A 26,432-nucleotide genomic window follows, 5' to 3' on the forward strand; every position below is an offset into this window, starting at 1 on the left:
GGAAAAGTAAGTAAATTAAATATAAAAGGAATCTATACCTAATAAATAAACAATAATAGAAGCATGTCGTTCACTTTGTTGTCATAATGTATCTACAATAAGGAAAATATTAAAAGTTTGAGAAGGACTGAGAACCTTGCATGTGAAATGAACAACTACAAGTATAAGATTTGTTTTTATCTAATACATTATTAAATTATTACATTTAATCGCATCATATCTGCTGAGTGGTCATTATAGCAACGTGGGTGAAGCTAGCGTGCCAAAAGATGGTCATCAAACGTCGTCATTCTCGCTCATAGCAGAATACTACTTTCTTACCATTGAGGTTAAAATGTCTGACATGTTGTCCTTAAAAGAATCAGTTCTGGTCTATTTAGACAGAAGCGGTGGCCTCCAGAAACTGGCTGAAGATTGTAAACCATTAAACGGTAGGCCTGCTATGATGAAAGATAGCTAACACAATTTGCGTTAGCTAATGTTAGCTGACCTTTAGCTGACGTTAGCTGACTTTTAGCTAACATTAGCTGACCTTTAACCGACGTTAGCTGACTTTTAGCTAACGCTAGCTGACGTTAGCTAACAGCAATTGTGTTTTTTAACCTTACAAGGTAAATTAAAAGTAATAGTTTATTTTTATTTTTTATTTTGCACAATTCAAACAATAAAACAAACCAACATAACAGAGAGAAATGAATATCAGTGCAGGAAGAGGCAAGTAGCCAACTGGGCTTATTTGAGGCCTCCACCTATATAATATTAAAGTTTTACAATATTACAGAGAACATAGCTAGAATCACCACTACAAATGTTAAGCTAGTCATTCAACTTTGCTCACTTTTGGCCCTTCCTTTCCAGAAACCCACCAGATTGAGGCCGTCTATAGGTTTTGTATCAGCGTGAATCCTTCTGATGTGATAGAGGTGGATCCTGTGTTGGGTGACCGTGTTCTGTGTGATCCTCTAGGAGCCACAGCTTTGTTTCAGTCTGTAAGTGAAAACTGAGTGAGCTAGCTAACAATGAAATGTCAACTTCTACTGGAAGGTTAACTACAATTGCCTAATTCCTCATTCAGGTATGCTTCCTGGCCATAAAGACACTTTCACTTGTTGAAAAAATACACACAGAGAGTCAGGTATGAATACATGTGGCAGCTACAGTTCGTCCTTCCCCACTGGCTTTGACTCTGTAACAATGTGTCCTCTGATTGTTCCCTTTGAGGTGAATGTGATTCTGAAGTTGACACATCTGCCTCCGTTCCCCGAGTACACGTTGGACCTTTGTAGTTTTCCTCGTGGCCACAAGTCCATGAGGCCTGTCTCCATGGAGGGCCTGGCCATCGCCATGACCAGGGTCACGAAATACACCCAGGGGGCCAGGTTCCTCTGCATCAATGATGAATGTCCCTGCTCTACAGGTACATCTGTTAATCCTAATTGTAAAGATCACAGTCAGTTGGTTGTGTACACACAAAAATGTCATGTTTTTCAAGCAATCAGACAAACTGGCATTCCTAAAAATTGGATTCACATTTGATTTCATTTCTTGGATGCCGACTCTAGGGTTTCACCACATTCGCATCCATGCACCTGGAGCCACAGAGTCGGCCACCGTGAGAAACGACTTCGGCTGCATGATGTGCAGCTCCCCACTGAAAGAGGACGTGAAGTTCAGAGTGTTGGGAGGTGAGAGGGATGCCTCCGAATGTCGCTGGAGATGTCTGAATTCATACACAAGCTCAAAAGGGAACTGTGTGCACCGTTATAATGTAGTATGTTTGCAAATGTGTCTTTGTGGAGCCAGACAAACAGCTTGTGGAGCTGATCCACGTCAAAGCGCTGGATGCTCTAAGTGCCCATCAGCAAAGCTCACTCAGGTACCAGTCCGTCACCCTGTTTCTCAGAGGTAGGTGTGCATCACACAAGATTACTGAATGTATTGGCTTCATATTGCTCCACTATAATTACGTAATAATGTCCTCTGTAACAATGTCACACAGCCAACAAATAGATTGATTGCTGTGTAGCCGCATACAATGTTAGAGGAAACAAAGCTATTAGTCTAATACCTTCTGCACAAACATCCGTGTGACTACTTTCCTGAACAACTTCTGAACTAAACAGCACTAAATCAGTTGATCTCCCTCTGGTGTGGTATGAATAGCCATCCCTGTCACATTTAAGAGATATTTTAAATGCAATGACATTGGTATATGGAGATAGATGGATGGTTTGTTTGCATAGCATAGAATCAATGAGACTTTTTTTAGTTTAACTGGGTTAAAAGGCTCAGGTTTCATTTGCGAGTCAACATCTTAAAGGAGGTACTGTACCTTAGATTAATATCCTCAACGTTTCAAAGGGTATTATTTGTTTGTAAAAATCATTTCCTCATCCATTACAGTCACTCCCAGCGCTGAATAATGAGGTTGTAATAGCTTATATTTACACACAGTCAGACGTATTGAGGTTTGTCATTAATTTTCTCCGGCTTTTCTAAATGAGGCTCACTTTGGAGCACAAACTTAGTGGGGGAGAGTTCAAATAAATAGATTTTTGGTGCAGCCAGCCGCACACACAGTGCCTCATGGTGGGGTATTAAGTGTTCCTGTCCCCTCTAATAACATTGTCAAGCCAGCACCCCTGGGAGCCGAGCAAATCTCAGCACATGGATTAACATATTCTGTTGACCCAGTCCTGTAGAGGAATTCAATACACTGGGTTCCCGTTACTAAACATATATGTTAATAAGTGCAAGGAACACTCATTAGCTGGCCGTGCAATTCTTACACAGAGAAATCATTGTTCTGAAGGCCTCGCTCTGTGTTTCTCTTGGCAGTGGTTTGTAGGTGGCATGCATGTTTCTTCAATAATCACCAGACAGCACAGAACAACCCCCTTTTTTTTATTGCTTTGTTTCCCCCCCCCATTCGTACAGATGAGCTGTGCAATTCAATGAGAATCGGTCGACTCTACCGGGTGTTGGGCATTCCTGCGCATGTGCAGCAGTGGAGCGGCATCACCTGGAGTGTAGAGGCGAACAGCGTCCAACCGTGGGAGCCAGAGTGTAAGGCAGTAAACTGTGTCTCCTAATATGTCCACAGAAACACCACCCAATGGGTGATAACGTGTGAATCTTAACAACTCTACAGATCCCCATAAAGTCAGTGCCAGCTTCCAGCAGCTGTTGAAGGCCACGGCCGGTTTTCGCTGGAGGTTCTCTGCCGTCGTGGCTCACTGCTTCGGGTTGGACGTGGCTCCTCCGGGCCTCTACAACACCTTGAAGCTGAGCTTGTTGCTCAGCTTGGTGCAGAACAGAGCGGACGCGAAAGACACGTTTCACAATTTGGACCTGCTAGCCGTCACCGCTGACACTCTCATACTAGACAGGTAAACGTGGTCCGCGTGACCCGACTTTGCGCCCCCGCCCCCCAGGTGATCGTTTTTTAAATCGTCCATGTTACCGTGTCTTTGTGCCAGACTGATGACATACAGCCTGAGCTTGGCGCGTCACGGGGTCAGGCACCAGGCCTCGGGGGAGATGTTCGCATCTCTGTCCCGGGACGAACACGGAGCGGGCACTGCTAACATCCATGCCGGCTCCGCCCTGCTAGCCACGAGTGGCATTTGCATGTTGGGAGATCTGGGCTGTTACAAAAAGGAAAGGTTGGATGCCATTCAGTCAGGTAGAGCACCAAAGAGATTAATAATGCATTAGTTACAATTCATATTATGGATGAATTCTTTTAACACATAAAAAGCCAGTGAACTACTCGTACAATGTTCTTTCTCAGTTCTGGAGAGCTGCACCGTGTCCGTGTTCATCCCAGGGAAGAAGTACGGGGAGGATGCTGACCAGCAGCTTTCCTTTCCAGTCCACTGCAGCTTCTGGGCCCTCACAGACTCCACGGATGCCTCTCGGCGGTCTGGGAGGGCAGAATGTGCCATACTGGGAACAGCAGTGGGTTCAATCACAACATGGTGTTCTATTACCTTTGTATAGCTCTCTCTAAAACGTGGTTTGAATGTGCAATACCAGGTCTGCATTGAGGTTTTTTGAGTTAGTGGATCTTAAGTTAGTGTGGTGTAAGACTGAGTTCACTGTTCCATTTCACTCGACTCAGATGTTTGTAGATAGTGCAGACAAAACAGGAAATTAAGACAATTTACTTTCCTTGAAGGAAGTGCCCTGCCCAGACAACATTACTGCACAGCAGAGCCCTTTTTCTGTTGCATGGAGGTGAAAGGGTGACAATAGACTGTATAACCAGTCAAATAGAAGTTTCAGACACGGGTTGGATTCCAGGTTACTTTCTCACTTTACTCAGCTTTCCGATGCCCGGTCTCTTCTTTGCGAGCAGGAAATGGGTCCCGTACCAACTCAGTTGGCAGACGCCTTCGGCCTGGTCATTCAGTGCAGGGATGTGGGGGGAGAGCAGGCCCTGCTGGCCCAGACCGTCCACACCCTCCAGCAGGCGGTGCAGCCGGGGAAACCCCTCTACCCGTCTTGCTGGGAGTTTTCTTCTCAAGACTACCAGGAGGTTAACACATGTTGCATTGCTGTTGTATTATGACAACTCTGCCTTTTATTTAAGTGTTTATACAGCGACGTTAAATTGCACTTGCTGCCCATGATTCCGTGCCTTCCAGCTGGTGGCTCATGCACAGAGCGTGCAGGTGGAGCTCAGCCCCGGAGCAGAGAAGATAATCCACGGTTACTACATGGCCAGCCGTAGAGTCCGAACACAGAGCCAGGGCGTCAAGATGTCTGTGGCCTCTGTCAAACTGCTGTAAGCGCTCCACTGCAAACATGGAATCAATATGTAGTTTTAATATTCCATCTTCAGTCTTGTTACCACAACCAGACTGCACGTCAATCTTGAGTCCCTGTCCAGTGTAATGTCACCATCCTCCACTAGGTGGGGAGCTTTCATCCAAACCGTACACTTTTCATTTGGTTATGACAAATGTTTACAAATCTCACTGTGGTGACATTTTATTTGGATATGAAAATAAATCTGTTTCAACTGTAGGCCAAGTTTTAATTACTTAAATTATCTGTTGCCATTGTACTTAGTTTATATACACAAAAAAAAAGAAAACATTGCTCCTCATGCAATCTTCAAACATTACCGTTTCATGTTTTTTTGTTGAAGGATCTCATTGGCTGAGGCTCACTGCAAGTTATGTCTCAGGACACAAGTCCTGGAAGAGGACGCTGTGATTGCTGTGCTCCTCTGTGAAAACTCAGTCACTCTCAAGCATGGTACAATATTTATCACCTCCCTCTTCCATTTTACTGATAAAGTACTTCCATGAACTGAATATAGAAATCTCATCTCAATCTTTTAATATGGCCTTACTATTCATAAGCATGGTGCATAAAACAGCCAAGTCAATGACATTTAAGTTAAACATAGCATTACTATTTCTGCAAGTTTTTTGATGGCCCTGGTAGGTTAAAGGTAGAATTCTTCTTACAGGAGCCTCAGCACTCGTTATTCCACCTGACTCAGCATTTCCTGGTGACCTGGGAGATGTGGATAGTTTGCAGAGGAGAGACGAGACCCTGGATGAGCTCCACCAGAACATCCTACGCTTCATCTACACCTACGCACCAGGAGCAGGCGCATACATCACAGAGGAGTAAGACCTCTCAAAGACTAACAATACAGGTAGGCAGCACAAGATTATACCAACCAATTGATGAAACAGCATTCATTTTCATTCCTTCTTAGCTGTGGACTGAATCAATACAGGCATACACAGCCACCTTGAATTTAATGCAACTTTTATACTCTTAAAAAGATATGCAGGGAAACTAATTAAAAAAAGATCAAGTCAAGCCATCTTTCTTGAAGAAGTTTTATTAATTAAAAAAAAAGGCAAATAACTTCAGATTTCTTCCAACTAATGATCCTCCAGCAACACTTTCTTTGACCGTCTGGCAAGAGAACTGGCCCCCATTACCCTGCAAAGAAATAAGAAAATGTGTAATTAGTATGAGTGATAAAAGTGATTTGTGGCATCATAACTTTATCTTTTAGTTCAGTCAAAAATCCAGATTATTGGGAAGACCGTGCAGCATACCGACTAAAACTGAGGCTGCAGCTGGTAATTCAGTAGACACAATCTCACCATTCTATTGTCTGACGGGTAAACGGCAAATGTTATCTCATCACTATTCCAGCTGCAGGACTTGCCAGTACTCATCATTTAAGACTTGGCAAAGCCATGTCTGACGTTTGCCACACAGTTTAGGAAACTTAAATAAAACAGGTTTTTCAATAACCTACTCAGTCACAAACACACAACACAAATACTGTGGCAAGAACTCACCTCCTGATCAGCACAGGATTAAATCAGGTTCATCTCCTTTGACCACAGCATGACTTCTGAAGCAGCTGAAGGGAAAAAAGAAACAGGACCTAAATAAACCTAAAAAAACCAACTACATGCCACTATTCACATCAAATGTACACTTATGTAAACAAAAACAGTCCTGACTTATTATACTGTTTTTTCAGTTAGTCACAGTTTCACCATCTTATTGTCTGATGGGTAAACGGCAAATGTGTTAAGTCATCACTATTCCAGCAGCAGGACTGTCTTATACCATTAAGACAACCAAGAATTACCAAGCTTACCGTAAGGTCCACATCTGTAGTAGGCAGTGATGACTTCACATCTGTAACAGGAGGACACAGATTCTTCTCATCATTTACAGTCCTTTCAAAGCCCATTTTATTATTTGATCCTGCAATCTTGGTTTGACACTAAAAGGTGATTGTTCATTACACAAAAAACAGTCCCGACTTATTATACTGGGTTTTTCAGTTAGTCACAGTTTCACCATCTTATTGTCTGATGGGTAAACGGCAAATGTGTTAAGTCATCACTATTCCAGCAGCAGGACTGTCTTATACCATTAACAGCACAACCAAGAATTACCACACTTACCTTAAGGTCCACATGGTCTACATCTGTAGTAGGCAGTGGTGACTTCACATCTGTAACAGGACACAGATTCTTCTCATCATTTACGGTCCTTTCAAAACCCAATTTATTATTTGATCATGTAATCTTGGTTAAACACAAAGAGAACCAATCTTACCGTATCAGGTTTGATGGATCAGACTTGCCATAGTCATCTGCATATCTATGATAAACAAAAGCCATATGCATCAGAAAGTTAGTGCATATACAGTCTCTGGCTCAGTTATAGTTGCTGTTCATGACACACTCGTAAACAAACAGTCCTGACTTATTATACTGGATTTTCAGTTAGTCACAGTCTCACCATCTTATTGTCTGATGGGTAAACGGCAAATGTGTTAAGTCATCACTATTCCAGCAGCAGGACTGTCTTATACCATTAACAGCACAACCAAGAATTACCACTTACCTTAAGGTCCACATGGTCTACATCTGTAGTAGGCAGTGGTGACTTCACATCTGTAACAGGACACAGATTCTTCTCATCATTTACGGTCCTTTCAAAACCCAATTTATTATTTGATCATGTAATCTTGGTTAAACACAAAGAGAACCAATCTTACCGTATCAGGTTTGATGGATCAGACTTGCCATAGTCATCTGCATATCTATGATAAACAAAAGCCATATGCATCAGAAAGTTAGTGCATATACAGTCTCTGGCTCAGTTATAGTTGCTGTTCATGACACACTCGTAAACAAACAGTCCTGACTTATTATACTGGATTTTCAGTTAGTCACAGTCTCACCATCTTATTGTCTGATGGGTAAACGGCAAATGTGTTAAGTCATCACTATTCCAGCAGCAGGACTGACCTATACCATTAAGAACAGCACAACCCAGAATTGTCAAATATTTAGAGCTTACCTTAAGGTCCACATGTTCTACATCTGTAGTAGGCAGTGGTGACTTCACATCTGTAACAGGACACAGAGTCTACTCATTTACAGTCCTTTCAAAGCCCATTTTATTATTTGATCCTGCAATCTTGGTTAAACACTAGAAGACGATAGAACCAATCTTACCGTATCAAGTTTGATAGATCAGACTTTCCATCGTCATCTGCATATCTATGATGAACAAAAGCCATACATGTCAGAAACTTGCATATACAGTCTGTTAGTTGCTGTTCATTACACACTCTTAAAACAGTCCTGACATATTATACTGGGTTTTCAGTTAGTCACAGTCTCACCATCTTATTGTCTGATGGGTAAACGGCAAATGTGTTAAGTCATCACTATTCCAGCTGCAGGACTGACCTATACCATTAAGACAACCAAGAATTACCACGCTTACCTTATTAAGGTCCACATGGCTCAGACATGCCATCTTCATCTGCTGCAATGATCTATGATAAAGAAAAGCCATACATGTCAGAAAGTTGCATATACAGTCTCAGTTAGAGTTGATGTTCATGACAATACTTGTCAAGTCTGTCACAGTAACTTAACCAGACCTCACTAATAATTACTCTAGGGAGCACGCCATTGATTTCCAGCTTGCATGAGTAAGACTACTGAAGAAATAGCCGACATGGCAAGGAGAGATGACTGATCACCCGAAGGTCAAAGGGCACTTGTGTAACACAGCTTGGGAGCATGGCTAACGTCCTCCGGGTTCAACAGCAGGTCAGGACCTCTGCCATGACTTTACATCCTCAGAGGGATCCATGAGGACCTTCCCCAGGGAGTTAATGGGAACACGGCAAGTCCCTGACCAGCAGCTCATCTGCTGCCCTCTGGACACAACCAGATATGGTCAGGGCTATACAGAACTTGAGTGACACTGAGGGCGGTTCTCTGCTTTGCAATTGTCTGAACGAATGATTAATTGCATTACTTAAGAGAGGAGAGCTGTCTATAGCGAGACCTCGAAACTGGTTTAGTAGCAGCGTTACGTATGACTCTATAAATGACATAGTCAACGATTCGTTAGTTTAATTGCTGCATGATTACCCTGCACATACCATTAGGATGACAGACGCTTTACATGATTTATGTTAATAACAGGTGTGAGATTGACAACAGGCCCTGCACACGTCGACATCCAAAATCTACGTGCGTTACATTTCACTGCTACGCTGAAAGACTATATAGAACAAATTAACTTGCAATGTTAAACTTGTATTATTAGTATTGGGCAATATTATGCAACTTAATCGTAAGTTTGGTTTGTGAAACGATTACGACTCCTATGAGTCAACTGTTGAGCTGCGCTGTTTTCTCCCACGTGGCCGAGCCATGAGCTAGCTAGCTAGCTAGCTGTTAGCTAACAAGCACTGGTCGGTTAACAGCGATTCGCGAATCTGCTTTTACGACATGCAATTTACACAGCTGTGGAAACTCGTAAAGTCATCTCACCACTGCCTTACCTTCGCAATGAAGATGAAACCCGCCGCAGTCGTCTTAATTTGCAGCCCTGAAGCGGCGCGGAGCTGCTGTCTGCTCATGGTTGTGTCGTGAAGGGAAGAGGTGGAACTTCCGGATCCGGCTTCTGTTAAACGCGCCCCGTAGGTCACGTGGCCCAGTGCACAGCTGAGCAATGGTTATGAGCGAGCACCAGCCACTTCATATTTAGTTGTCGCTCATATTTAAAATACATTTATATTATCTGACATAGAGGCACCAGGTTTGCGACGAATCACGGTGCGCAAATTCAGATTTTTTATTTTCTTCCGCTCTGCAGATAAAACAGACACTGCTCTCTATACATAATCATTTGTATATCCACCTCCCTCATTTCATTTCCGTCTAACTGGCTAAAAATACCATATACTGCCCTTTGTTTCCTCTCAAAGATTTTGTGATTTGCCAATGCATTTTTCAATATTTTAAAAAGCTGCAACATAAAATCAAATCAATAAGTTAAGCAAAGTTAAGCAAACATCCCCTGAGTGTTAAAAAGAGAACTTAATATCACTTTTGCTTCGCCTGGAATTATAAATAGTTTAAACTTTAAATGTGAAGAGGCTAATTTACTTAATATTTAATCTGTACAAATAAAGGCAATTATTGTTTGCTTTCTTAAACACGGCGACATATAAACACAGCTGAAACTACCGTCTGCACAGTATATATTTATTATCGTTTCGCATTTCTAAAGTCAGACGTACTACTCCTACGCCTGCTGAGGACTCTTCAGTCAGGTGCAGTCATTTTGCTGCAAATAATTAAATTCTTTACTCATCCTTGAATTCAAGCGAGCAGCTGTATTTCATTGACTATTGTCACATAAGTAGAGCAACTTTCCGATCACAATAACAACCTTAAATTGCCAGGAAATACCGGAATAATAATAATAAATATAAATGAACAAAACCTCTATGTGGACTTTCAATAATATATATTTTTTTCCTAACGACCAAAAAACATTTTCTATAATTGGCAACACTTTAGCAGACTGGTCGTCTTTCACTTAAGTCATTTATTCACAAACACATTTACAACCATGCATGTAAAAATAAGAAGGAAGACGAGACGGAGAGCCTCCATTGTCGACTCCCTGACAGACCACTTCACATGACAGATGTTAAGTTATTCACGCATGCATTTAGTGCAAATGTTTCGACTGAAAGTGCACACCTCAAGCATGACGGGCTCGTTACCCCGTGGAATTTCTACAAATATCATGCCTGCGACATGTGCGGAACTGCATAGCGCTAGGCCAAAGAGGATTAGTCAAAATAACAACAAACATAATACGCTTTCTCAAAATTTATACAATACAATTCACGTAATAAATTAATTTACAATGTTTTTTTTCCTATTTGTAGGGCTTTAGTGGAAGTGAAATCAGATCTACAGTCATGATGCCAGAGTACACAGCATGGACTCGTGCCAATATGAAATGCTTTCATACTAATTATTTAAGCCGAGCATGGGACGTGGACGATGATGGGCCTTGGTTTTCGGACTGTGAAGGATTTGTGATGTTGAGGAACTGTCCGCTCGCTCCGACGTACAGCCTGGATCGCATGGGCCATTTCTGTAAAGACATTTCATTTGTTAGTATAAAGGCCCAAATCACCCTCTAAGATAAGTGAAGTTCAGAGGATGATGTTGCATCCTTTAAAAATGTCTTACATCAACTCAGTAACCTTAAATCTTTTGCATTAGAGCAGTGACAATTTCATAAAATACTGAATAATATTAGACAACAATAACAGATTAACCTATATCACATCCCACCATTGTTATTATTATTATGACTATTATTATGATTATAGTTACTGACCTTCACTGGGTGCAGGTAGCCATCACCTTTCAAAGAGTGTAACGCGTCTGTTTTTTTTGTGCTCTCTCCCTCCTCGCCTTCCTCTTGTAGTGTTCGAGTCAAATGGGCAATGTAGGTGGTGGCCAGTATCAACACGTCGAGTTTGGACAGCTTGGTGTCCGGCGGCACGGACGGCAAAGTCCTTTGTAGCTCCAGGAACGCGCTTCTCAGGGTTTGCACTCGGCTCCTCTCCCGCGCCGCGTTCGCCGCCGCCGGGCGTCCTCTGCCGCCGAGCCCGCCGGTCTGGAGCCCCCTGGCCCGCTGGAGGTCCCGACGGGGACCGTCCGGACTGGGACTGGAGCTCGGACTGGATGGAGGGCTGTCGTCCACCGCCGCCGCCCCGGAGCAACTGCCGCCGTCCATTCGGAGCGTCTGTCTTCCAGCCATCGGGGTGCACTTCACAGACCTGAAGAATTACATCAGAAAACAACATCAAGTCCCTTCTAGTTGTTGAACCTGGCCGTTACGCGTTTTATTGAGATCAAATTATAAATTACATTATTATTGTCGTCTATTTCCTCTGTTCTCCTGCTTCTAGTTATTGCCTTTGCATTTATTTATTAAACCATAACTTAAGTTGTCTTGCACAGTCAATTATTAAACATGTCTGCTGTCAATTTGCATGTTCCTTCCACTTCAACAGGCATTCTTTAAGCTCATCCTCTAACAAACACAACTTTGAAAAAGCCAAATGAGAGAACACACAGCTGCCCAAAGTTGCACTAAACCCATTAGAATGTGTGCTCGTTCAGTGACATACAGTGCAAATGGACATCTGTCCGCTGTACAAACTCATTTGCGCAGTTTCTGACATGGAGTTTACCTCTGGTATCTTTCAAAGGCGCTGTTTTGAAAAACGACATGAAGGCAGTCCGAAGAGGGCTTCGATAAGACAGAGGTTTTGCTCTTCAGTGTAGAACAGTTCACGTCCAGCTTCTCCTCATGAGGCGGCGCGTCTGCAGAAAAGGTGTCCTTGAACGCTCATCCAAAACCCTTCACCTGCGTGCGTAAAAGTCTCCCGAGCCTTTTAACTTATCGGGTACACAAAGCCCCCCTCAAAAAAAGTATTTCACTCCGACGTAATTAATCACTCGCCTCATAACACTCCCTCGCAGTGAGGACGGCTCTTTCCCTTTCCCTAACTTATTTCTGTGTGAGGGCAGCAGAGGCTCGTTTTCAACGCCAGAGGCAGGACCCTCTGCTCCTCTAACCCCGATATGTGCCGTGCCACATCCCACTCTAATTGGCTGCGAACCCGACACTGTATTTTCTTTATGAGCCTATCATAAACGGGGGAAGAAAGTCAAAATTACCTCAAAAAGGTGCTCGTCATGGTTTAGAAATAAGGGTTATAGCCTACTCTTTCAAAACGCTATTTGCAATACACCGTGAAGACAGGCTGACAAGTGTAAGGCGATATGCAAAACATTTGACTAATTGCCGGGGGTGTCTAGAATTGCATGCTCATTGGGAACAGCTAATAAATAAAAGTCCAGCAACGCAATCAACAGGCGGGCATTGAGGACATTCTTGTGAGACTCCTAAATTAATCACTCTGGTTCGCGAGGCTCCAAACGGAGATGTCGGCAAAATTAATGAAAGGATTTATTCATAATATGCATATCCTCGGACTGTTCTTAATAAACATTTGTTTTTGTAAGGATGGAGTAACAGCATATTGCTGCGGGCAAACTCATTATGAGGCGAGGGAAAAGAAGGTTAAGTAAGCTTGTTTCCTTATTAATAACCCCGCATCTTTCAGGGGTTGCACACCCACGTGGTTCCTCCTCGAAACATTGAGTTACAGCGATGATAATGAATACATCCGTATTGTTACTGTTTTTGCGATAAAAGAGGAATGAGTCATTTATCACGGTTGTTTGAATAGAAGCTTATGTTGTTAGCTTTAGATATACTGTGATCATTTACATTGTGCCACTCTGCATCTCCTGGTTCACTTATTTGATTAAATGCATGCAGAAGAAAAATGACACACACCACAGAAAATGCAGCACTGAGAGGTAGGTGGATAGATTATTTATATCCTCAGACCCCAAAAAAAGGTAATTAGAAATAAACCAGCTGTGAGAGTGAGGAAAAGAAATGTGCACAAACCATTATTCATTGTTTCACTCTTTAATTCCTTAATTCATTTCTAACACCAGTAGATTATTTGCAGCCTATTAATTTATAGAAATGTAGTTTCAAGAGATAGATACAATCAAAATAGTAAAATCTTTAAACCCCTAAAATCCATCAAAGATGACCGCAGTGTCTCTGAAGTGCCTGCAGCTATGACATCATAAGTGAGTGACAGTGACTCTTCTCTGTCCTGGTAAATGTGCGAGCGTTAAACCAGGCAGTGGCAGGGTTCGTCCTGCATGGGTGGAGATTTTAGTGGACTGGTAGGTTTTGTCTTAATGGGCGAGGAGGCAGCCACGTGCAGGAGATGTCCGCTCGCAGGAATCTTTAGTTGTTGTGCCCTTTGATTTAAAAAAGAACAGCAAGAATGATCAGATCATGGATCAGAAGATTATTACTTTGTGGCCTAAAATGTAGTGAAAGTTCAATAGGGATCGACAGCACTAAACACTGCTAATCGAGAGAACAGGATCACAAAAATAGCAAGTCATTTGTCAGGAAGGAAGAATGAGGGCAATTAAAATAACTGATTCGGCTCAAAAATTAAACCAATCTAAAAAAACATTTCTTCTTGATTTTGGGAGGAATTGTAAGATGGATTCTGTGGGACGAGTTCAAACCCTATTACCAGTCCTGATTTGTACATTTCATCATGAAGTACACAAATTCTGTATGACAGCCGGTTAACGCTGCTAGTTTACTATCCACAGTTGAATAATTTAGTGAGTAATGAAATGGAGTGAGACAAGAATGTGCTCTCTCTCTCTCTCTCTCTCTCTCTCTCTCTCTTGTGTTAACGGCAGATGTGTGTGAACTGTGATTCTGCACCTGAGAGAATGCTGCACGTTGGCGTGGCTGTCGACGTAACCAGGACCTGGACCCTGACACGCATTAAAGTCATCTGCAATACAGACAAAGTCACAGTGGAACACAGTAGAGTCACACAAATTCAGATGTGTAAAATCCGACCCAGCCCAATGAAGTGAAGAATGACGAACGTGAAAACAACAGAACAATCAGATAACTGTGGTTATTTGGGCAAAGATGTTACAGTAAATTGAAAAGAACAGCATTTCGTGACTTACTTGTTAAGGGAAAGTGGATTAAGGATCCCGTCATCAAATGTTTGTTGTTCTTCTTCTTCTTCTTCTTGGCCTCTTTGGATGCTTTCCAGTTAATAAGGAACTGTCTGGTTAAATCATGAATTTCCCTGCCGTCCAGAACCTCTATACAAATAAATAAATAGATTAAACAAACAAACATTTAATTTGAAGTTGAAAAGTGAAAGGTGTTTATTTTCCCTTTTGTCATTAAGTGTCCCTTTTAATGATTAGCCTGGGCAAGTGAAAGAAATAAAGTGCATTCTTATATTAGGATGCCATTGAGAAAGAAAAATGAATAATAACTCACCCAGGCTTCGGACCGCGATTATTATGCGGTCTCTGTACTTAGTTTTCTTACACACAGGATTTCCACCCAAATCCATTTGAAGCAGATGAGGCCAATGGCTGAACACATCCTCTAACTCCTGAAAGCACACAAGAAGAGAAACTTCCCCGATAACATGTTGCGCTTTCATTTGAACAACTAATACGTTCAAATGGCAACAGTGTGTCTCTACAGCTGCAACTTTTTGTTAAACAAATATGATGCATATTTAAATCACTAATCTGAGACAAACATCGGGGGAAAACATTGAAAGACTTGGTATAGGTGAATGTTAATGTGAAGTACAAGGGCCAATGGAAAGTACATAAACAACACATCCGTCTATTTTAATAAACAGTGTCGCCCGGTGTCATGTAACTACACGTTTTCTCCTGGGGCGGTGTGTGAGGCTGGCTCCTCCAGCGAGTTGCCTGCAGTTGTATGTTTATCTAAAGGCACATTAATCCAAGCCTGGAAATATGAATACTCTCTGGACACGCTCTGATTGTTCATTGCCTTCCTGTCTTGGCCAAAGCGCTTCCACTTTTCCAACCTCTTGCTGCAATCAGTTCAGAGGGGACCCCTGAGCACCGCGCGCTCCCAGGCTTTGATAAATGATCGTGTCAGGGCCGTCACTCAGAAGGCCCTCACTTGAAGAGCGGCCCAGCGCCAAATTGCCCCTCACGCGGGGGCGTGGAGCACAGCAGAGGCTGGAGACTCGCTGTTGCTCGGCCGGCTCTCTTGCCTGGACTAATGATGGGCCCAGTTATGAACCTGCATTTGACCAGGGCTTTTCGATTCCCTTGTCCTCTCTGCCCCGCACACTGCTAACGGTCTCTGAAGATGCTCCCCATTTGTCACCCGAGCTTGACTGCCTGTCATAATCTATTTTAAAAATCCATAACGTTTCCTCTGGATTCCGAGCGAACGGCGCAGAAGAAGGGATTGATCCTTCGGAGGGCTGTCTTTGCAGGATCGATAGTGGCAGACGGGTTGTATAAATTATAGGAGATATCTGCTAAAAAGGACGACACGTTGTACAGCAATTATACCTGCATTAACGTTGTCAAAGGAAAACCATTTGTGTTAAAAGAAAGTATAGCCTCAGCAATGTAGTCAATTCTAAAGCGCTTTCAATGTGTCATCCTAGTGTTAAATGAACCTTTTCAGTTAAAATATCAGGAAATGAAAGCCATCAGAGAGAGAGAGAGAGAGCAGGTTATTCTTAAAGGACGTCAGTGAGGATATATCCTATCTCTGCCTCAGATGAATCTCCCATAAAGTAAAGAACTGGTGGTTGAAGGGATCAAATAGAGGATTCTGAGGCAGAGAGGAAAAATCAGCCTCCCAAGGAAAGAGAGAAACTCGTGCTTGTTTAAAGCTGTCAGCGAGAAAAGGTCTCAGGGGAATGGCTCGCTGATTTGTTGAATAATTCTGACCCTGAACGAGTCATGGAGACTGGGAACCCTATGGCGGGATTTGCAGGATTTGGTTCCTTAGAACCCTGTTCTCCATATCATTTCACACATCACTGCAGAAAAGCTACGGAACAATGTTAATGTTGACCCGATCGACTAATAGCCGGTATGTTGACTTTAATGCACCATATCATGCACAGTTGCTGTGCTGTGGTAGTATTTGCTTTGACTGTATAGTGCACCGCACGCATTCAGTTTCTACTTCACTGGAGGAAAAGGTCTTGAATTAGTTTCGCAGACATTTTTTGTTAAGTTTGGTGGGAAAAAAAACTATATTTACCTCCATATTGTCCAATCTATTGTCAGCCGCAGAAAAATGCTGGAGTTCCTTCAGCACTGTCAGGTCCCTGATTTCATCAATGTTGTTGTTATTGATATTCAGGACACAAAGAGATTCCTGTGCAACAAATTCAGGTCCATGAAGAGAGAAGAGTTCATTTTGACAGAATCCTACAAATAAATATGACACAATGAGCCCTAAAGCCTCAGACAAATGTTTTACTTAGTAAAAGTAAAAGTGTTTCTATTACAAACTGAATGTACACTTTACAGTATTTTCTTTGCCCGTGATCCATTTGAATTGATCATTTAAATATGTTCTCTTTAAATGGCTGAGCTATTGGCATCTTGTCCGAATCAGACTCTAGATAGTGCTGTTGTTAAATATTCATCTGGGTTTGAAGTTCTATAACGACACATTTATAAAAAGCTGGAACTCTTAAAATTTGCACAGCAATTGCTCTAATTATCCAAACAAACAAGAAGCTGAGGCTTTTGGTGTGTTTATCCATGGCCTGGGCAGTAAACAAAGTAAACACACCTAACTGATTTGTCAGACCATGAGAGAGCAACAGAGGTCTCTTTGACATCATCAAACCCAGCACATTACTGCTTTTACATGGATTACTGGCCTCTGAGGAATCTGAGATCTTTTCAACTTGACGTGACAACCGACCAGGTTGATAAACCACGCATGAAAAGAGAAAAACAGGCTTTCCTCTTGACCTTTTGATTGCTTAAAATATATCATTTAAACTAAAGAGAGTGCGGATCCTCCTTTTGCACATACTATCTCTGTACTGAACAGTGTAAAAATAGGTCATACCGCCAGTGAGAGGAGAGACATTGGGGCAAGGAGCAACTTTTCCCCCGGTGCCAGCCTCTGATTCTCCAGATGAAGCTCCTTGAGCTCACAGAGTGTCTCTAAGCCCTCCACCACAGCGATCCTGTTCCCACCCAGATACCTACCGAGCAGGAAAACCACACACATGTTCAGACACACCGTAGACCTTTACCACAGCGCAGGACGACAATCGGTGTGTCTACTCACAGTTTGGAGAGCTTCTGCAGATTGGAGAGATTATCTATTTGAGTGATGTTATTGTTCTGCATATAAAGATGGGTGAGGTTGGAGGCGAAGCCGAGGTTGCAAATGTGTGTGATCTGATTATCGTACAGGTAAAGAACGGTGAGGTTCCTGCACACGGAGAGATCCCCCTGAAAACAGAACATAAAAGTGAGGCATACGAGAAGAAAAGCACAGGATTAAATCGTCAGCGTTGATACTCACAATGTCGTCAATGCCCTTGCTGAATAGGTGGAGGTGTGTGAGTGTCTTGAGGTACTGTGAGAGGGAGAGGCCCCTTTTCTTTTTGAAGTGGTTTCTAGAGTTAGCAATCAGATCTATGGTCAGGCGCACCATGGTGGCTTCAGAGAGGATCCTTTTCAGCCTCAGACGAGCGTTCAACCCCACAGCAGTGGCTCGAACTGTCAGAAAAATGACAGAAAAAAGACCTTAGCGGGGCAAACAAATGTCCCTCAGAATAACCATGTAATAATGCCACATTACTTCAGCATTTGTAATCCCAAATGACGAATTAACCCCCGTACAGAACTTTAAATGGCCTAAAACCTGATTGTCAATTCGCAGTTAGGGATAATTGATGTGAAAAAAAAACACATCACTATTCTCCAGGAAACTTGCTAAGAGGCCAAAGGTTGGGTGACCACTCAATTCATACTGATATTAGAATTCCCCTGGCAGGCTGAGCAGAGCTTCTAGGAGCCCAGTTCCTTTCATTCAGTACTCAAGGGGCTTGTTTATCAGCTTGACCTGACATTGAGATATGACAATTTGCACTTTGATTTTTCTTAGCAAACAGGCTTCATTATACGTCGCCTCTCCTCACCTGCTAACTATACGACATTCAGTGTGTGTAGGTAAAATAGTGGAAGTGGAAGGTAGAGATGTGACGGCAGGTATTTTCCACACTTTGATCTCAAGGCCATAAGGCCGAGGTTACAGGAGACAAGAGGCACTGATCGATCGACCAGAGCTAAATGGAAGCTAAAGGCTAACTGGACTTATACAATCCTGGGCCTCTCCTCTCCAAGGACTCGGGGAGAGCAGTTTATCATTGTCAAAAAACAATAAGTGTGACACTCATAATAGCTGTCCGGGTGGAGCACGTGGAGCAGTAGGCCCAACGTAGGAAATATCATTTAATATGCAAATAGCCGGGGAACGGTGGTGAAGGGGTTAACACAGCTGGGGAGGACCCGGATGTAGCTAGGTTAGTTAGCTAGATAGCAATGGCTAAGTCACAGCTAGCTTAGGAGCCCCCATAAGCAATAGCATATTCTCTTACCAAGTTTAGCACAACACTCCCACTTAATATGGCGAACTTGGAAATATGTAAATTATTAACTAAACTGTCCTACCTCTTTGACGTCTTCAGAGAGTTTGGAAACGCGAGCTAGCCAAACTGTTATAAGTTGTACCGTTAAATGAACCGGGAGGCCGTTTTGTTTGTGACTATGTTGCTATGGAAACCCCAGAAGCAACGGATTAGTCACGGAATTTGTCAGCAATGAAATCATTTTCTGTGACTTGATATGATTAATATTTCTGTTACGCCCAAACATCCATAACTGTTTTATCGCAGTTTTAGGGAAATACTAGTAGTTTCTAAACAGTAGTTTGTTATTTTAATTGTAGCCAATAATTGCAAATACAATGCAGAGAATGGCCAAAGATAAATGACCGTTTTGACAAAAGGGAGTGCCAAACTAAATCCTGCTTTATTATTCTGGAATCCAGTGATGGTTTTGAAAAAACAAAATGAATGTAAGAAAGTGGAATGTTAAAAATGATTTTACAGTGTAAGTAAGTAGCGACTTTTGGCCTTATCAGACACTAATAACACAACTCCCATCCACTGAAATGTTTACTTAAATGTGTGCTGTTTATGTTTTCTGCTAAGATGACATGTATCCAAGCTATCTTTCAAGACCACATACCAAATCAGGACCACAGCCCACTTCTCTCAGTGACCCCTGCAGTGTTAATCTATATCATGTCAAGACCTGGGTTTCCTGTAAGGGAGTGACTTGCCTCCACTTATGCAGGAGCACATGGCGGAGAGGAAGTGTAGCACCTCCAGCTTTCTGAGCGGGGATCAGCTTCTTCACACACACACACACACGATGGGGCCATGCTTGTGGGGTTAATTCCTCTGAGAGCCAAACTAAACACAACATCTCCAGATCTTAGTGGGGTCATTAGATCTATAGGGCCTCAGTACTGTAGCTACCTCTAGCTATTAATCATGAGCCTTGTCAATCTGCTGCTCTCATATCAGTCATTGCCGGTTGTTGTTCACTCCTTTATGTTTGTGTGGACAGCCAGGGAGAAGGCATTCCTCTGCAATCTGGGAAATCTTTTTTTTATGTTAATGAGGAACATACTTTGGAATTAGAAAACTGCTAAATGTTAAAAGAGTAAGGTGAAATACACGAGTAATGGATTTTTGGCTGCCCACAATTTGACTTGATTAGAATTTACATACATTTTCCTATTTCACTTTAAGTCATGCATATAAATGTCCATCTGGTGATAATCATAATATTTACATGTCCAACGAGTTCAATATGTTTCACTGATACTTAAATCGCCATGGAAGACCAAACATTAGGTGAAACTATTTTAGAAGTGCATACTCTAAATACTTTCTCAGCACTGTGACAGTCATCCATGTAATACATTTAAATAGCTGGCAAAAACACAAGCTATTCAGTGGAACGTGTGCAAAAAAACCTATTCCAACAATTTCACATTTCTAAATTACATTAAACATAATCTAATAAGTTTCCTTTTCTAAATCTCTACACTGAACACCCTCCAATTCAGGACATGGCCTAAATAACGGTAAAAGAAAATCATTATAAAAAGTGGTGCCAAAGCTCATGTGCATGAGAAAAAACAGACACCTCCACTGCCCCACTGGGATGGTCTCCTCTGCGATACATGACATCAAAAATATACATTTAGCCATTACAATAACGTGAAAAAAAAGACATGACACAAACCCAAGCCAAAGCGGCTGCCCTTTAATAAAAGACAGACTTGGTGAGTGTCTGCTTCGACGGAGAGCAGACACGTTGGGTGAATAGACTCCAGTGTGCGCGGCTTCTGTTTCTGCGCTGCATCACTGCCACAGCACGACCTGACGAGCTTGGCCACTACGCCGGAGTGTGTACCACCGAGAGCCAAACCGGGCTCTGGGAGTGACTCCGCAGAGACGTCCCACACATTGCAGCCGATTCCCTTTGAGCCTATGCAGAAGCTCGAGTTTGTTGTTCCATTATGTAATGCTGTGACAGGCTACACTTGACTGACTGGTGCTTGGTTAGGCTGTGCGTTAAATGCAGCCATGGTGTGTGTGTGTGTTGAAATGTTGGGCTGCAGGAAGAATACAGGGCCCCATGCACATGCAAAAGGCTTTTCTAGCAACGGCCAAAGCATTAAGGGAAACAATGCCGCAGTCAGAGCCCCACGTCTTAAGAATAGTATTTACAAAGGACTGAATATGTGTCGACCACCTTATACACCAGTGCAAGTGTTTATGTTGCATAATATAGAGTAAAATATGATCATATAATTGTTTTTGTATGAAATAACCACAGACAGCAGTTGTAATTTTTATTCTTTATTTTTGACTGTATAACCCTTAACTACTTCTAGGACACAATAAGCAAATCGAAAAAAAAAACAACCCCCAAAAACCCAGACCCTTAGAAGTTAAACATAAACCAATAAGTGCTAGACATGCACAAGAAAACACTTCCAGGTAAAAATCCAAATCAGCTCGTAGTTCAGGTTTTAATTGGATGTGTTGATTTGATTGAAGAGTTTGTCCTTGATGACTTGGGACATCAGGCCATGAATTGCCTCTATGGTTGTCTTGCAGCTAAAACAAACCATAATGAAAAATGATGATTAGTTCAATTACCCCAGAAAAACAGACACAACATACAGATGTGTAACATCTACACTGGTATTAGACTATCAAGGGCAATAACTAGTGACGGTGTTGTTTGAAGTATATGTCTCTATTTGTGCATCAGATATTACAGTAACTATTATTAATAAACAGATTAGTAGGTTATCTTTTGATGCTCTTTTGGTTGGTTTAAATCATTAACATATTTAATTAATCCATTATTATAAAATAATAAATACAAAATGTAATAGTGCTGCAGGTTTATATTTGTCTTGCTCTGTTTTGAATCACACTACTTGTAAATACAATTCCTAATAAACTACAGATCAAGAAATTAATTATATGTCAATTAATTGACTGCCAGAAAATGAATAATCAGCAATTTTGATAATCGGTGAATTGTTTGAATCATTCTTTGTTTATTATCATTGTCGACCGAATCTCTTTGGGTTTCGGACAGTAATAATAAGATAATTGTCTCTTTTGGAAAAATAATCTGCAGCTCAAAATCAGTGCTAAAAATAATGTTGGTTGCAACCCTAAATCCTAAAATTTGACAAAATTTGAATTGGCACAAATAAGTGTATTACCAACTGTCCTTATCAGTGCCCAATTTAAACAAAATATTTGTGGAAATGGGTTAAAAACAACACATCTTCTACAAGATTAAAGTTATTGTGAACATAATATGAGGACAATAATGTATCATCAACAAACCAATTGAGTTGGCAAATACTAAATATCACACAGTAATTAAACATAATTAAATGAGCTAATAGTAATACTCTCAATCACTTTCTTTTTAGCATCTATAATATACAGTAAGCAAGTGGGAAACACAGAAATTATAGTTCCCAAAATTAAGGAAGTTCACATTTCAGTCCGCAGCCTTTCTTTGCTGAGAAAACGATTTACCTATCTCGCGTTGCTTTGGCCAGCTTGTCCTCAGACTTCCTGTCATGCGTGTCCAACCCGAGCATGAAGCTGCCTCGGCCCAGCTGGGCCTCCGACTGCTCCAGCTTCTCCGACAGGTCGAACACCTGGCCTGTGGTGTAGTCCGAGTTCTGACCGTCCAACAAACACAGACACACACACACACACACACACACCAATTCATGCACAATTTGCCGACAAAAGGCGGATAACAGACTTTACACAAAGAAAGAGAATTTTGCAGAACGGCAACAAATCTGTGTAACAAGCAGTGGGAACACTTTGCGCGTTGCGCTGAATGAAGAGAAGCCGGTGAAAAGTTTGCTTAAGGTGAGGCCGTGTTTTGAGTGGAAAAGGTAATTAAAACACAATGACACAGGGGCCCCTGACTAGGGCGACAGTGTAGCAACTGACAAAGCCCGTCACCCAAGGAGCAGCTCGTCCTTGACATCTAGTCAATTCATCTTCATCCAGAATGCCAAAGAGCTCACTGTTTGGATAAGCCCGATGCCTATTTAGACTGTTTAGTCAAGCTCGGGACAGAGTGACTGCATCCACAATGGGAATTCACATTGAGGGGATTTCAATCTTTAGAATGAACTTGGGCAGGGGGGGGGGGGGGGGGGGCAGAGGAATCCATGGTGAACCACGACAGCATCTGTATCACCGGAGTAGGGTCCCACTTTAATATTTATCTCCCATGTTTAAAAGTGTAAATTAAGCGCATTACTAAAATCAATAAACAGCGACTCTTAGCTACTAAGCGGCAATAAATCATGACATCACAAGCGGGTGACCGAACGTCTCAATGAGTTATAGTGCAATAATGAACCATAAATCAAAATGTCAAACAATTAGCAGTCATTTAGTCTTTTGAAGTTGTCTACATACCGTGAGGAGACTTGAGGAACTTAAGGTATTGACCCAGTATTTGTTCCAAAGGAGTTCCAGAAGCTTTCTATCAAGGGAGGACTTAAAGTAAGTTACCTCCAAGGCGTAATACCTAAAAAACACACAAAGCAAAAACATGAGCCATGAACAATACACAGTCATATAAAAAAATACTGAAGTCAATTTAGAAATTAAAAAAATAGAATTTACAGGATGTATGTCATAAATATGTGCAATATGGTGACAACACTGTGATATACATCCATACTCACTGTTTACAGTGAACACCAAAGTCTTCAATCTTGTTCAAGGGGATTGTTTGGTATTCTGAGGGTCCCTCATCAGGAGGTTTGTAGCCCTGAAGATCCAAAGAGGAAATGCTAAGAATTACCAACAAACTAAAAAGCTTTTCTGGACCATAACCAGCTTATTATTACACAAATAAGGAATCAAGTAATGCAACACAAAGGCAATTACAAGATCATGAATTATTGTATACAAACATGAGCAAAAACCCACATGCAAATGAATCATTAATATCAAATTGTTTTATTACTATTAGAGCTACAGAACTGCCGCTGTATGCAGTCTTTGCTTTACCTTTGGGTAGGTCCTGAAAGCGCCAAGGTTGACTTTCCCTGCTGAAATAGTCCGAGTGGGGTCGATCTGTAGGAAGCGAGATACAGTAGAACAGGAAAACATAGTCAGGGGTCACGCAAACCTCCAGGGACCACTCAAATCCGGCCACCAGGAGCCTTTTACTGGGGCTGTCGGTGTGCTGAAAACGCACACTTAATTATACGACGCCCATGGCATTTAAGCACTGCTAAACCAAATGAAGTGTAAAAGGCATATATGGTTGAAATAACATCATACTCATCAGTACTACATACAAAACCTACAACCAATACATCAACAATCCCCCCTCCCCTCTTCTCTGTTACACGTACATTAACTTGTTTTTGTCATAGTTGGACAGAAATGGTTTTACTTCCCTGAATACCTCATGTGGTGCAATTAGAAATCACAGTGAACGAAGCATTTGGCTTGACATTTAAAAAAATGATCGCTATTTCCGGAGTCTCACCACAACGGCCACAAAAGGCTCCTGGAACTGCTGGTTGAGCATCTGAGTGCTGACATCTATGCCGGACAGCCAGCAGCCGTAGCCAGGGTGACTGTGGTACCAGCCAATCGCATTCTCCAGCCGGCCAACCTGAGGGAATAGAGATAGATGTCGGCTATTATTATTCAAGGCGTGCAATACACCATTATACAAGAACAGCGCAGACAATGGGGAAAATAAAGGAAGCGTGAAAACGTAGTTTTAAAAGTATTATTACTGAGAGAAAGAGAATTAATGGTGAATTTTTAATAACAGTATATAGGACAATGCGGGGGAGATAGTGGTGGGATAAGGATAACATTCTACTTTCACGGGATACACAATTTCATATTGAAATATTGATCAATAATACAGATCAAGGTACTTCATTATTCACATTGGTGCTAAGCAGTATTCCTGTTTGTTGCTTTGTAACAGTGTCTTTAATAGTGTAATACAACTAAGGATAATAAACCAATAACTACCACAGTAGTAACTGTAGACAAAAGTATATAATCTGATATACAGCGTCAATCACATCTGGGTACCAGCTTCAAAACTCACATGGGTGTATGTCTAGTCCACATTTAAAAACATAAAAGTAGGTTTTCTTGCACAACTGAATGAAACGTGCCCAAGTCTCGAAATTAAAAACATGGTTGCAATCAATTAAATCCCCAGAAAGTGATGAACTATAAATCTAAATGATGTAACTGAACAGTGAGTCTGGTTCCTCCTCTCTCAATCACCAAATATGTAATGAAAGTCACTTGTAATGCCCTATAATGAAAGTCAGTGTACCGACCTGTTTGGCGTTTTCAATGTAGGCGGCCATGTATTCATACGCCGCAGCCTGGGCGTTGACTCGAGTCTCCGTGCCCTCCACGGGCAGGGCAAAGCTGTCCATGATGATCATGGTTTCACCATCCACCTTCCCCAGCATGAGGCCCATCACCTCCAGGTTTCCCCCGGACCTGGCGTGCATCACCATCTTCAACAGGGCCAGGGCTGAGATCTTGCAGTACTTGAAATAGTGATGACTACGGGTCAAAGAAAAGACACATGTTCACTATCAGGTATACATTAGGGATGATACTAAGGAGTAAATACATGTAAACACCCCACACAGTTAACGCTAGCTATCGCTGTTGACAAATAAGCCAATGCTAGCTCGTAGCCGAGCTCTCAATGGGGTTCTTTTAACAGTAAACAACATACGACATCGAACATTTAGCTCAAGAATCACTTGGACTGGATATCACATTACTGTTTTGCACTTACTCCTTTGTCCATGGCTTAGCAGCGAGGATTTCTTGTTGTTGCTTTTTGTCATATTTGTAGATTTCGTCTATGCTCTGAACTTCCTGCATGCTGTTAGATAGCTCCCATGTTTTCTGAGCCGTGCTGCCACCCGCCATGACCAATTATCTAAGCAAAAGACAAATCTAGTCTTAAAATCCCTATTTCTGCTCAGGTTAGCGAATAAATGTTATATTTCTCCAATAGTTTGATCCCGTAACAGGGCTAAATGTCCACTTGGTCAGGAAGCCATGACAGTGAATGATACCAATATACCAAAGTGTGATCGCGAGGACGTTTGTCATAATGTTACACAATTATGAACTTAATATGATTGTATGATACACTACATTTTTAACAATCATGTTTAACTACATACACAACAATAATATTCCAACTGAAGTGATTCAACTGTATATATATCACTCATATTAAAATGATATCACCCCTCTGCCAGAATACATGGTTTAGTCCAGGGAAGACTAGTTAATTGTCGAGGCGTCACTGACATCTAGCGGCGCTTTTCAGAAAAGCAGATCACCTGATAAAGGTTTCTGCTTTCAGCTCTTTGACACTGTACTTAAAGTTAGGCCTAACGGTATT

The 26,432-nt window shown here is 41.8% G+C and overlaps 4 protein-coding genes and 1 long non-coding RNA gene across 5 annotated transcripts; 1 reads left to right on the top strand and 4 right to left on the bottom strand.

Moving 5' to 3' along the window:
* Positions 1–334: 334 nt before the first annotated feature.
* mcmdc2 (minichromosome maintenance domain containing 2) lies at positions 335–11,462 on the top strand (the record flags this gene model as incomplete). Its single annotated transcript, XM_079181277.1, has 15 exons — positions 335–431; positions 859–989; positions 1,076–1,135; positions 1,222–1,417; positions 1,563–1,685; positions 1,804–1,905; positions 2,938–3,066; positions 3,152–3,389; positions 3,480–3,685; positions 3,794–3,960; positions 4,361–4,540; positions 4,650–4,789; positions 5,156–5,265; positions 5,483–5,674; positions 11,323–11,462. 14 exons carry the CDS (start codon positions 335–337, stop codon positions 5,647–5,649), a joined length of 2,046 nt encoding a protein of 681 aa, XP_079037403.1. The 3' UTR covers positions 5,650–5,674; positions 11,323–11,462.
* Positions 5,811–9,459, bottom strand: LOC306712156. The gene is made up of 11 exons (XR_013767543.1): positions 9,371–9,459; positions 8,296–8,347; positions 8,022–8,066; positions 7,864–7,913; positions 7,559–7,603; positions 7,405–7,454; positions 7,114–7,158; positions 6,960–7,009; positions 6,647–6,687; positions 6,339–6,403; positions 5,811–5,970 (listed from the first exon to the last, which is right to left on the bottom strand). It is a non-coding gene; the product is annotated as an uncharacterized lncRNA (long non-coding RNA).
* Positions 10,861–11,792, bottom strand: tcf24 (transcription factor 24; the record flags this gene model as incomplete). The annotated part of the gene is made up of 2 exons (XM_079181283.1): positions 11,233–11,792; positions 10,861–10,983 (listed from the first exon to the last, which is right to left on the bottom strand). Exons 1-2 carry the CDS (start codon positions 11,656–11,658, stop codon positions 10,861–10,863), a joined length of 549 nt encoding a protein of 182 aa, XP_079037409.1. The 5' UTR covers positions 11,659–11,792.
* Positions 11,793–13,621: 1,829 nt separating this feature from the next.
* ppp1r42 (protein phosphatase 1, regulatory subunit 42) lies at positions 13,622–18,021 on the bottom strand (the record flags this gene model as incomplete). The annotated part of the gene is made up of 8 exons (XM_079181151.1): positions 13,622–13,754; positions 14,242–14,314; positions 14,499–14,639; positions 14,824–14,941; positions 16,600–16,716; positions 17,425–17,563; positions 17,650–17,816; positions 17,890–18,021. 8 exons carry the CDS (start codon positions 18,019–18,021, stop codon positions 13,622–13,624), a joined length of 1,020 nt encoding a protein of 339 aa, XP_079037277.1.
* A 3,290-nt stretch (positions 18,022–21,311) lies between these two features.
* Positions 21,312–26,076, bottom strand: cops5 (COP9 signalosome subunit 5). The gene is made up of 8 exons (XM_079181282.1): positions 25,812–26,076; positions 25,336–25,570; positions 24,513–24,641; positions 24,026–24,091; positions 23,698–23,783; positions 23,426–23,537; positions 22,517–22,665; positions 21,312–21,568 (listed from the first exon to the last, which is right to left on the bottom strand). Exons 1-8 carry the CDS (start codon positions 25,946–25,948, stop codon positions 21,481–21,483), a joined length of 1,002 nt encoding a protein of 333 aa, XP_079037408.1. The 5' UTR covers positions 25,949–26,076; the 3' UTR covers positions 21,312–21,480.
* Positions 26,077–26,432: the final 356 nt, after the last annotated feature.

The sequence above is a fragment of the Pholis gunnellus genome (genome assembly GCF_910591455.1).
Source record: "Pholis gunnellus genome assembly, chromosome: 20".
Classification (NCBI taxonomy): domain Eukaryota; kingdom Metazoa; phylum Chordata; class Actinopteri; order Perciformes; family Pholidae; genus Pholis; species Pholis gunnellus.

Excerpts from the sequence above, each read along its gene's own strand:
- cops5 (XM_079181282.1), bottom strand. The coding sequence starts at position 25,948 with ATGGCGGGTGGCAGCACGGCTCAGAAAACATGGGAGCTATCTAACAGC. Across the intron at positions 24,642-25,335 it reads ACATTGAAAACGCCAAACAG|GTTGGCCGGCTGGAGAATGC; the intron begins GTCGGTACACTG and ends CTATTCCCTCAG. Across the intron at positions 21,569-22,516 it reads GCCAAAGCAACGCGAGATAG|CTGCAAGACAACCATAGAGG; the intron begins GTAAATCGTTTT and ends GGTTTGTTTTAG.